Source organism: Pinus tabuliformis, chromosome 5_2, assembly GCF_031772625.1.
Source record: "Pinus tabuliformis cultivar Carrire ecotype Pingquan chromosome 5_2, CPIR1, whole genome shotgun sequence".
Taxonomy (NCBI): domain Eukaryota; kingdom Viridiplantae; phylum Streptophyta; class Pinopsida; order Pinales; family Pinaceae; genus Pinus; species Pinus tabuliformis.
In genome coordinates, this window is record NC_142306.1 from 862,582,895 (window position 1) to 862,595,166 (window position 12,272).

The window sequence follows — 12,272 nt, forward strand, 5'->3', positions numbered from 1 at the left end:
TACCACAACACATACTCCTTTTTTGGATTGATGTTTATGAGTAGTAGGTCAAAACTTGCCAAATGCTTAAATTTCTTTTCCAAAATTTTAGAGATGCCCATTTGAAAACCCTGGATATATTAGTGTCTGATATGAACAAGTTTCGAGCTTACTAGTTGTTGGGGTACAGAGTTTTCTGTAAATTGCTACCAAGCAAGGAAGAAGTCAAAAGTGGATTGGTATTAAAACCATGGCCGCAGCTCAAGGACTTGTGTTCTTGTCCCCAAATAAGGATGCATGCCAAGTGTTTGACACAATCCCTGAATGAGATGTCTGTTCATGGACTACGGTTCTTACAGGCTATGCAAAATGTGGGTATGTGGAAAATGCACGATGTCTGTTTGACAAAATGCATGAACGTAGCATAGTTTCCTGGAATGCAATGATTGCGGCATATGCCCGATGTGGTGATCAGGTTGAAGCCATGGATTTATATGGCCAGCTGCAATGGATGGGCACAAAACCTGATGAGTTCACCTTAGCCAGCGTTGTAAGTGCATGTGCAAGCATGGTGGATTTGGGATATGGGAGGAAAATTCATGGACAGGTTGTTAAGCTCGGATTTGAGTCAAATGTATTTGTTGGGACTGCTCTTGTTGATATGTATGCCAAATGTGGGAGAGTAGATGGTGCACGCCAAATGTTTTATTTAATGCCGGTTCGAAACAATGTTTCTTGGACTACCATGGTTGCAGGATATGCCCAAAATGGGCAAGCGGACGAGGCCACAAGGTTTTTTAATGAAATTCACCAGACCGGTATGAAGCCAAATGAGTTGACATTTGTCAGTGTCGTCAATGCGTGTGCTATTCTCATTGATTTGAGGTTTGGCAGACAGGTCCATGCGTACATTATCAAAAGTGGATTCCAGTCCCAAGTTTCCGTGTGCAATGCTATTGTTACAATGTATGCCAAAACTCAAACCATAGAAGATGCACTATGTGTGTTTGATAAAATGCAAGAGACTTAATCTCATGGAATGAAATTATTGCAGGATATGCACATAATGACCATTATCAAGAGGCCTTAAAGGTTAGTTTCCAAATGAAACAGATAGGTGTGAAACTAAATCAATTCACTTATGCAAGCATTCTCAGTGTAAGTTGCAGCTTACCTAATTTTGAAGAAGGTAAACAACTTCACGGCCACATTATCCAGACTGGTTTTGACTCAAATATGTTTGTTGGAAGTGCTCTTGTAGACATGAATGCTAAATCTGGCAGCCTACAATATGCCCGTCAAGTGTTAGACAAAATTCCTGAACAAGATGTGATCTCTTGCAATGCAATGATTGCAGGGTATGTGCAGCATGGGTATAGTGAAGAGGCTCTAAAACTCTTTTGTCAAATGCAACACACTGGTTTGAAGCCAAATGAGGCAACTTTTGCTAGCATTGTTAGTGCGTGTACCAACCTAGCAGTGCTTGAGCATGGAAGACACATCCATGCCCACATTCTCTGTATGGGGTTTGAGTCACCCATGTCTAGATGTCTATGGTCAACGCCCTAGTTACTATGTATGCCAAATGTGGAGGCATAAAAGATGCACGGAAAGTTTTCGAGAAGATGATTGAGTGTGATGTTGTCTCATGGAATGAAATGATTGTTGGTCATGCTCAGCATGGGGATGGGGTGGAAACCTTGAAACTTTTTGAGCAAAATGCTACTGACAGGCATTAGTCCAGATGCCATAACCTTCCTTGGTTTCTCTCTACTTGCAGCCATATAGGTCTAGTAGATTGAGGACATTATTACTTTCATTCCATGAGGCATGAACATAACATCACACCAAGAATGGATCATCATGCTTGCATGATTGACCTTCTTAGTCGTGCTGGTCGTCTAGACGAGGCAGAAGATTTCATCAATAAGATGCCATTTGAACCTTATGTCAGTATCTGGGTGGTACTACTCAGTGCTTGCAGAGTTCACGGCAATATGGAAATAGGAAAGCGTGTCGCACAATTTCTTTTCGATTTGTAGCCGAAAAATACTTCGGAATATGTGCTGCTTTCAAATATCTATTTTGCAGCTGGCAGGTGGGATGATGCAGCCAAGGTTAGAAAAATGATGAAAGACAGAGACGCTAAAAAGAAGCCAGGGTTCAGCGGGATTGAAGTCAAGAATAGAGTACATGCATTCATGTCAGCAGATAGATCACACACACAAATAGAGGAAGTTCATGCAATGTTGAATACATTGGCCGGGCCAATGGAGGAGGCGGGTTATGTACGGAACAAAAACTTTGTCCTCCATCACAGTGAGAAGCTAGCCATTGCATTTGGGCTTATGAGCACACCTCCGGGGGCCCCTATTCGAATAATAAAGAACCTTCGTGTATGTGGTGACTGTCATAATGCTGTCAAGTTTATTTCTAAGATTGTTGGACGTGAAATTGTAGTAAGGGACGCTATACGTTTTCACCATTTTAGGAATGGAACGTACTCTTGTCAGGATTATTGGTAATACAAATGAAGTTTGAGCACTATTTGGGAGTGGGTTGAATGCTTCTCTATACTATCCTCTATTGGTCTAGAAGTTGCTTCTTGTGACACGTGGAAATAAGGAGAAACATGTTGAGAATATGTCAATTGTCTCGTAGCTTCTTCATGTGGAGCAAGCTCACCTCTAGTAAGTTTCATACAAGATTCTGCATTGCTTTGATAGCATGAATGGATGCGTTAAAAATTTAGTATGTTAAGCTTGATTATTGACAAGACGGTTCTGATCTTGTTGCATGACACATAAGGCACTTTCTTTTATAGTACTCATTTCTAACATTTTTGGTTGTCTTTATAGCTGCACCAGTTTGGCAAATTGTCAAAATTTCCCTTTGGATAAATGTTAGGAACATCACTTTCTAAAGAGAACAAAAGCATGGGTGAGAAGCAACATTACAAAACATATGTTTTTTCACAATTCTGCTTTTTATATGTTGAAGTGTTAATTCAGTCATTTATCATTATTGAGTTGCTAAGAAGGAGGGATGCAATCGATATTTCTTGATCAGGAAACCAAGTTGAACTTTTAAATGGAAGGGAACAAATGGCATGTTGATTAATGTCAAACATTGATAAATCCCAACTTTGGAACGGCGCGACATTGTTTATGTAAGCCCCCATCATTGTAAGTCAGGTTTATACTAATTTTATATTATTTCAGAATCAAGTTTTGATTTAATTTAATTATAATTTTAAGCTAGTAAAATATCAAGTACCCTAGAAGAATAAGACCTTTAAATTATGGTCCAATTAAATGTTTAAAAATTATTATCATTTTTAATAATATTGAAATATAAATATTTGTTTTTCAAAGTTAAACATTATAAATTACATTGGTCAATAAATCAATAAACAAAAAAAATACTCTAATCTTATCTCAGTAAAAACTAATAATAATTATTTGTTTTTCAAAATTAAACATTGCATAATTACATTGTTCAATAAGTCAATAAGCTTTTTATATTGTAAAGTCACTTTTTATATTGCAAAGTCTTACCTCAGTAAAAACTAATAATAATCCAATTACTATAAGAAAATAGATCCTTATATCATAAACAAATTATCTTTATACTAATTCAATATTTAACTTCACCATAATATTATATAGAAACTTAACATATGTTCTTTCTCAATAAAGAAAGAAAAAATTACTTGTTTTATATGGAAACTCATTTAGAATTGAAGTCACAGAGGCTTAGAAACAAAAATGGGATATTGCCTAAAACAGCCTGCATATCTTGACAATTGTGAGTTATATTTGCCTAAAACAGCCTGCATATCTTGACAATTGTGAGTTATATAATCCGTGGTATTATCTTGTTCTAAGAAGACAGAAGGCTCGGAAAAAAAAATGGGATATTGCCTTAAACAGCCTGAAATAAAAATGTATAGCTTGTTATAGTTAAGTGTTTCTTGTAATGGATTTTGTTAATCTCAAGGTAATGGACTGAATTTTTATATGGTGTGCATAGTTGACTATTTCCAAACAAAGGTATGCAAAGAGTGAACAATGCAGAAATATTTTTAAATGAAAACTATCAACTGATTTTTGATGGACATGAGCAAAGTCAACTGTTTGACTTTGATCATATCAATCATATCGGGTATTCCACTATAATAAGATAGCTTGCCATCACATATATGACAACTACAAGTTAAATTGTCTAAGAGGATTTGAAATCTTTTGCATCCCTGTTGATGAAAATTGTTTCACCATTGATTGCCTTTAGGTTCAAGGATTATATCAGAGGACACGTCGGTAACATTTGTGGATTATATCTTCTACTTGCTGCATGTTGTAATCTATGTACTGAAGGAATTTTTCATAAGCTAATGGTTCATCTGAGGATCTAAATGTGTAGATTACAGAGGGCTTGTTTAGGCCTGCCTCTGAGGGAAGTCTGAGGATCTCTTATGATACTTGGAGAAAAGACCTACAATTGACACAAAGTCAAACGCTTGTTCACTATCTATGCAACAAATTCCAGGTGATCAATGAGAGGTTTGAAATGATATGATGGCATCCAATATTGACTACAGCAGGATAAATTTGCACATGTCAAGTCTGATGAAATTTTGGGCTTCGGGTTTGTAAGCCCTAGAAGATCTGAAGCAAATCTGGAGTTAATTCTAAATTTTGTGGCATTATTGAAGCGGTGGCATAAAATCGGATACTTTGAAACAAAACCTGAGCCCCATTCTAAATTGATCTTTAGACTTTTGTTGTAGCGAGTTTGTGCTTGTTGCTGTTCAAGGGTTCATTAATAAACTGATGTTTAACTTTCCATGGCTCTGTTGAGCTCATAATGATGCCATTGACTATAGTAAGATTGTTGGCTGTGTCATGATTAATGTATTTAAGTATGCTGAGTGAAAGGCTGCCTGAGCTAAGATGGCAATTGTTGCCATGATGACCAGGAAGAGGTTTTATACTGCGATGTGTATTGCTCTATCCAAGAATCTTTTTTACTAAAGCCTGCTACTGCCAGTTTTGTTGAAACAGGAAGGGTATATGGAAGAATCATTTATAGCAGGAGTGCTAACAGGAGAGTGGTGATACAAGTTAAGTTTTCTAAGAGGATTTGAAATCTTTTGCATCCCTGTTGATGAAAATTGTTTCACCATTGATTGCCTTTAGCTTCAAGGATTATATCAGAGGACACGCAGATAACATTTGTGGATTATATCTTCTACTTGCTGCATGTTGTAATCTATGTACTGAAGGAATTTTTCATAAGCTAATGGTTCATCTGAGGATCTAAATGTGTAGATTACAGAGGGCTTGTTTAGGCCTGCCTCTGAGGGAAGTCTGAGGATCTCTTATGATACTTGGAGAAAAGGCCTACAATTGACACAAAGTCAAACTCTTGTTCACTATCTATGCAACAAATTCCAGGTGATCAATGAGAGGTTTGAAATGATATGATGGCATCCAATATTGACTACAGTAGGATAAATTTGCACATGTCAAGTCTGATGAAATTTTGGGCTTCGGGTTTGTAAGCCCTAGAAGACCTGTAGCAAATCCTGAGTTAATTCTAAATTCTGTGGCATTATTGAAGCCGTGGCATAAAATCGAATATTTTGAAACAAAACCTGAGCCCCATTCTAAATTGATCTTTAGACTTTTGTTGTAGCGAGTTTGTGCTCGTTGCTATTCAAGGGTTCATTAATAAACTCATGTTTAACTTGCCATGGCTATGTTGAGCTCATAATGATGCCATTGACTATAGTGAGACTGTTGGTTGTGTCATGATTAATGTACTTAAGTATGCTGAGTGAAAAAAACCCTGTGTTCTTTAAAATATTATTCATACAGTTTTTGTCTCCATGGACAAAAATAGTGCTTTCAACAAGTCAGCCAACCAGCTACCCTTGCAAAGGACAGAGGAGGTTGAAACATATCCATAAAGAGTAGATCTAATTTTCTCAACCAATCTCTCATGCAATCCAAATTGACATGATTTGCCAAGAAGACAAGGCTCCCAAGGAGTCAATCATGCAGCTTGTTGGACTTATTTATATACTCGATCTTTATTACACACCACCTTACATGTACTAGTTTCCACAATAATAATTTGAAAATTTTAAGTAGGGAGTCCAGATGGCTTTACAAATATGGCACTTTTTAGGCCTGACACCTGGTTAAATTAAAATATATACCCTTTAATGAGGAATATGAACGGCACACAGAGAAGGCACGCAACAGCAATGGTGGGTACAACAACTCCCTGATAAAAAGCCTTTTTAATACCCCCTGTCCTGGTAACGTGTTGATAGATCAAGTATGCAGAAGCCGCTATGGAAAAGACCATTCCAGCTTGGGTTCCTCTGCAAACCAACAACATCCCATAAACTACCATCCACATTTCCAAACACCAATTTAATCATTTGTTAAGGAAAACAACAACTTGCCTCAGGTTCATGGCTTGATAAGGAGCAATATTCACTAGTAACACAAATAAAAATGGCAGTTCCAATTCCCCTGTTACCAACAAATTAAGTTTGTCAAACACTACAGTTATGTCATGCAATTCAACTCAATATACTGTGCAGGAAAGAATGAGCAAGTAAGTAAAATAGGATGGCATTTGAGTTCTTGTGACTCACCATGAATGTAGTAAAATAGTCTAACAAGGAAGACCAAAAAGGCAGTCCACAAACCATAATCACCTCTGTAATAATGTAGACAAACAAGTCCAAATGTGGGGTGAAGTTTAAACTCTCAGTTCACTTCACTGGAATTTGTCCAATTTTGCAACTGGGAAGAACCTGGTCACCTGATCCAAGAAATGACATCTCCAGGTGCCTCTAGGGCCAACAGTGGAGCAAGGAAAGATTTGTCGATGGTTGTGTGCTTTGATAACATCAAAACCCTGCAACACCATAATTGAATAATTTTTTGCCTCAACAACTACTTGACTCCCAAAAATGAAAGTTGAATTATGACTCAAAAAATGCCTTTTTTAGAGTACTGACCTTTGGATACATTCTTGGATATGTGGGCACATTGTAATATTTTCCTAATGCTATTTGGATTTGAATCCATGAATACATTCTAGGATATGTTGGAATTTCTGTACACCCTACAATTGTTAAGAATGTTTTTTCTTGTCCCATTTAATGACAACAAGAAACCCACCTGTTTTTGAGGAATAAAGTAAGCTAATGTGGGTGTCCTAGCAAATAAAAATGTATAGCTTGTTATAGTTAAGTGTTTCTTGTAATGGATTTTGTTAATCTGAAGGAAATGGACTGAATGTTTATATGATGTGCATAGTTGACTATTTCCAAATAAAGGCATGCAAAGAGTGAACAATGCAGAAATATTTTTAAATGAAAACTATCAACTGATTTTTGATGGACATGAGCAAAGTCAACTGTTTGACTTTGATCATATCAATCATATCATGTATTCCACTATAATAAGATAGCTTGCCATCACATATATAACAACTACAAGTTAAATTGTCCAAGAGGATTTGAAATCTTTTGCATCTCTGTTGATGAAAATTGTTTCACCATTGATTGCCTTTAGCTTGAAGGATTATATCAGAGGACACAGAGATAACATTTGTGGATTATATCTTCTACTTGCTGCATGTTGTAATCTATGTACTGCAGGAATTTTTCATAAGCTAATGGTTCATCTGAGGATCTAAATGTGTAGATTACAGAGGGCTTGTTTAGGCCTGCCTCTGAGGGAGGTTTGAGGATCTCTTATGATACGTGGAGAAAAGACCTACAATTGACACAAAGTCAAACTCTTGTTCACTATCTATGCAACAAATTCCAGGTGATCAATGAGAGGTTTGAAATGATATGATGGCATCCAATATTGACTACAGCAGGATAAATTTGCACATGTCAAGTCTGATGAAATTTTGGGCTTCGGGTTTGTAAGCCCTAGAAGACCTGAAGCAAATCCTGAGTTAATTCTAAATTCTGTGGCATTATTGAAGCCGTGGCATAAAATCGAATATTTTGAAACAAAACCCGAGCCCCATTCTAAATTGATCTTTAGACTTGTGTTGTAGCGAGTTTGTGCTTGTTGTTGTTCAAGGGTTCATTAATAAACTTATGTTTAACTTGCCATGGCTATGTTGAGCTCATAATGATGCCATTGACTATAGTAAGATTGTTGGTTGTGTCATGATTAATGTATTTAAGTATGCTGAGTGAAAGGCTGCCTGAGCTAAGATGGCAATTGTTGCCTTGATGACCAGGAAGAGGTTTTATACTGCGATGTGTATTGCTCTATCCAAGAATCTTTTTCACTAAAGCCTGCTACTGCCAGTTTTGTTAAAACAGGAAGGGTATATGGAAGAATCATTTATAGCAGGAGTGCTAACAGGAGAGTGGTGATACAAGTTAAATTGTCTAAGAGGATTTGAAATCTTTTGCATCCCTGTTGATGAAAATTGTTTCACCATTGATTGCCTTTAGCTTCAAGGATTATATCAGAGGACACGCAGATAACATTTGTGGATTATATCTTCTACTTGCTGCATGTTGTAATCTATGTACTGAAGGAATTTTTCATAAGCTAATGGTTCATCTGAGGATCTAAATGTGTAGATTACAGAGGGCTTGTTTAGGCCTGCCTCTGAGGGAAGTCTGAGGATCTCTTATGATACTTGGAGAAAAGACCTACAATTGACACAAAGTCAAACTCTTGTTCACTATCTATGCAACAAATTCCACGTGATCAATGAGAGGTTTGAAATGATATGATGGCATCCAATATTGACTACAGCAGGATAAATTTGCACATGTCAAGTCTGATGAAATTTTGGGCTTCGGGTTTGTAAGCCCTAGAAGATCTGAAGCAAATCTTGAGTTAATTCTAAATTCTGTGGCATTATTGAAGCCGTGGCATAAAATCGAATATTTTGAACCAAAACCTGAGCCCCATTCTAAATTGATCTTTAGACTTTTGTTGTAGCGAGTTTGTGCTCATTGCTGTTCAAGGGTTCATTAACAAACTCATGTTTAACTTGCCATGGCTATGTTGATCTCATAATGATGCCATTGACTATAGTAAGATTGTTGGTTGTGTCACGATTAATGCACTTAAGTATGGTGAGTGAAAAAAACCTTGTGTTCTTTAAAATATTATTCATACAGTTTTTGTCTCCATGGACAAAAATAGTGCTTTCAACAAGTCTGCCAACCAGCTACCCTTGCAAAGGACAGAGGAGGTTCAAACATATCCAGAAAGAGCAGATCTAATTTTCTCAACCAATCTCTCATGCAGTCCAAATTGACATGATTGTCCAAGAAGACAAGGCTCCCAAGAGAGCCTTTGATGTATTCCAAGAGAGCCTTTGAGGTATTCCATTTTCTGAGAGGAATATATTGACAATTGGAAATAGCCAGAAAGCAAAAGCTAAAAATCTCAACAGTTTGCTATAGTAGAAAAATCTAGTAAATTGATGTTGCCTATCCCAAATTAGTTAGCATTCTGAAGGAGCCCCTTGTCTCAACAGTCGGCTTGAGAGAGATTTTCCTTAACAAAGTTATCCTTAGGAGAGTTTTGAACTTGAGAGAGATTGTCCTTAACAAAGTTATCCTTAGCAGAGTTTTGAGCTGATCTTTAGAGGGGGGGATTGTATAGCTGGAAAACCAATCCAAGATGCTCTAAGAGAGATTGTCATTAACAAATTTACCCTTAGCAGAGTTTTGAGCTAATCTTTAGAGAGGGGATTGTATAGCTGTAAAACCAATCCAGGATGCTCTAAGAAAGGCTTATCTAATCATTGTTTTACACAAATTCTGCACAAAACGAAAGATGACCGAGAAAGCAATCATACTCACTTAATTGATCAACCACTAAGTTAGTAGGAGACACCACTTCATTGAAAACACCACTCTGTTATCCATATCATTGGGTTAATAAGAAACACCACTTCATTATAACTAAACTTTAAACTGTATCCGACCAATCCTCACAACCATTGTGTGACCAACCCTCACAACCAATGTGGATCAAAAAGATTTATGCAACTACAATACAACACAACATGAATGGAATCATTCTCACACGGTCGCAACGCCAAACAGCCAACGGAAAGCTTTGGTTGAGAGCGCAACTGAGCATTCAGTGGAGAGCGCACCGCCACAGCTGCTTCTTGGTATACTGTGAATGAACTTATCCACTTCCGATCTCAACAAACACGAGTTCATGAAGGACGAGGAAGTGGATCTGTCAATAAAACCCCCCATTGCTTCTTAATTCCACATTGCCCACTCATCATTTCAATTCAAGCAGCTCAAAATGAATTCAATTTGTTCAAGCAGCCCAGCATGGAAGAATCTTAAGGAAAAAACAAGAAAGCATGAATAAGTGAGTTTTATATGATAGAAAATTAAAAACCTGAGAGAGGTAGGAGGGGTTGTAAAACGAGCATTATTGATCATCTTCTGCTGCTGCTTTGGAGTCCTAATGGGATTTAGGGTAGAATTAACCTTACAGAGCGAAGGCCCCAGTCACATACAAAAAGTGAAAGTTCAACACATTATAAATTAATATTATCAATGTAAAAAATAAAGGTATGAAAAACCCACGTATGTGTTCCTATAAAGACAAAATGGATTAAGTTAATGAGAAAACAAGCTTTTACAAAATTGTTTCATGTTTCTGATGCATGCCTGAAAGGAAGAGAGAAAAAATGCAAAATAGTTCAACACTCAAATTACAAAAGAATTATACCACTTACTTGTCCTAGATCACCCATAAGTTTCAAATGCCTGGGTGAATCCTCCGAACCTCTAAAGGGAACCAGAACTTGAGAACCCGTCTTAGCTGCACATTGATAAAAACAGTGAGCAGCAGTGCCTAAAGCTAAAGTATTTGTCTAATGCAAAAAAAAACAAAAAACACAAACTGTGTACAAACAGAGACATTATTGACACTACAACAAATGATGCGATATACCAAGTTGCTGCACAACATATCGACCGAGGAAGCCCGTGGCTCCAAAGACGGTTGCAATGATACCGCTGACACAATGAATCACAGATGATCATTAGTTAGGGTATCTACTTCAAGATCTCCCCGATCACTGAAATTGTTTTTATTACAAAGGAATGAAAAATAAAGGTATGAAAAACCCACGTATGTGTTCCTATAAAGACAAAATGGATTAAGTTAATGAGAAAACAAGCTTTTACAAAATTGTTTCATGTTTCTGATGCATGCCTGAAAGGAAGAGAGAAAAAATGCAAAACAGTTCAACACTCAAATTACAAAAGAATTATACCACTTACTTGTCCTAGATCACCCATAAGTTTCAAATGCCTGGGTGAATCCTCCGAACCTCTAAAGGGAACCAGAACTTGAGAACCCGTCTTAGCTGCACATTGATAAAAACAGTGAGCAACAGTGCCTAAAGCCAAAGTATTTGTCTAATGCAAAAAAAAACAAAAAACACAAACTGTGTACAAACAGAGACATTATTGACACTACAACAAATGATGCGATATACCAAGTTGCTGCACAACATATCGACCGAGGAAGCCCGTGGCTCCAAAGACGGTTGCAATGATACCGCTGACACAATGAATCACAGATGATCATTAGTTAGGGTATCTACTTCAAGATCTCCCCGATCACTGAAATTGTTTTTATTACAAAGGAAATCCAACTGCCATTTCCATGCCTGGTTTTCACTGTTTGACCATCAACATATATTGAATTGATGTCTCCATATCATAGACGCTCTATGGTTACAACCTAGTGGGGTTAGATGAAAACCTGACAGATGATCTCCCTCCAGTTCCCTTGCGAATAAGGTGCCCAATGCCCTTATCAGATTCATATTGCCATTTTTGTCTCTCCGACTTCCGGTGATATGAAGCCATTTTCGTCTCTCCGACTTCCAGTGATATGAACCCCGGCTATGGCAGAAATCGACCACGCTAATCAACGGCTCAACCTCTCTCCATCGTCTAACATATAATCTGACGGTATTTGAGGGTGACAGATAGACAATAAGGGGAGTTCATTTCAGAGAGGAACGCCTTACGGCGTAAAAATTAACGCTTAAAGTAAAATCAACTTAGTAACTTTTTATTTACTAGGGCTCTGAAACACCAATATAGATCAGGCTAGTGTCTTGGAGTAGGAGAGTAATTAACTCTCCAAGACAGCAAAACCAAACAAGTAGCTGATCTTGTGGTAGGATAAATCCAACTGTTTCATTTATACTGTGGGAAAGCTCCTCTTAAAAGA

At 37.3% G+C, this 12,272-nt stretch overlaps 1 protein-coding gene, 1 long non-coding RNA gene and 3 pseudogenes across 2 annotated transcripts; 3 read left to right on the forward strand and 2 right to left on the reverse strand.

The window, feature by feature from the left end:
- Positions 1 to 388: 388 nt before the first annotated feature.
- Positions 389 to 1,009, forward strand: LOC149162039 (putative pentatricopeptide repeat-containing protein At3g23330 pseudogene; annotated as a pseudogene).
- A 74-nt stretch (positions 1,010 to 1,083) lies between these two features.
- LOC149162040 (putative pentatricopeptide repeat-containing protein At3g13770, mitochondrial pseudogene) lies at positions 1,084 to 1,718 on the forward strand (annotated as a pseudogene).
- A 114-nt stretch (positions 1,719 to 1,832) lies between these two features.
- LOC149162041 (pentatricopeptide repeat-containing protein At2g22070 pseudogene) lies at positions 1,833 to 2,504 on the forward strand (annotated as a pseudogene).
- A 3,351-nt stretch (positions 2,505 to 5,855) lies between these two features.
- On the reverse strand, positions 5,856 to 10,382 carry LOC149162042 (cold-regulated 413 inner membrane protein 2, chloroplastic-like). The gene is made up of 5 exons (XM_089435620.1): positions 10,083 to 10,382; positions 6,820 to 6,915; positions 6,650 to 6,714; positions 6,455 to 6,524; positions 5,856 to 6,370 (listed from the first exon to the last, which is right to left on the reverse strand). The coding sequence occupies exons 1-5, from the start codon at positions 10,262 to 10,264 to the stop codon at positions 6,190 to 6,192; spliced, it is 594 nt and encodes a 197-aa protein (XP_089291746.1). The 5' UTR covers positions 10,265 to 10,382; the 3' UTR covers positions 5,856 to 6,189.
- Positions 10,383 to 10,750: 368 nt separating this feature from the next.
- Positions 10,751 to 11,867, reverse strand: LOC149162043 (uncharacterized). The gene is made up of 5 exons (XR_016261530.1): positions 11,796 to 11,867; positions 11,527 to 11,591; positions 11,309 to 11,394; positions 10,977 to 11,041; positions 10,751 to 10,844 (listed from the first exon to the last, which is right to left on the reverse strand). It is a non-coding gene; the product is annotated as an uncharacterized LOC149162043 (long non-coding RNA).
- Between the last annotated feature and the right edge of the window lie 405 nt (positions 11,868 to 12,272).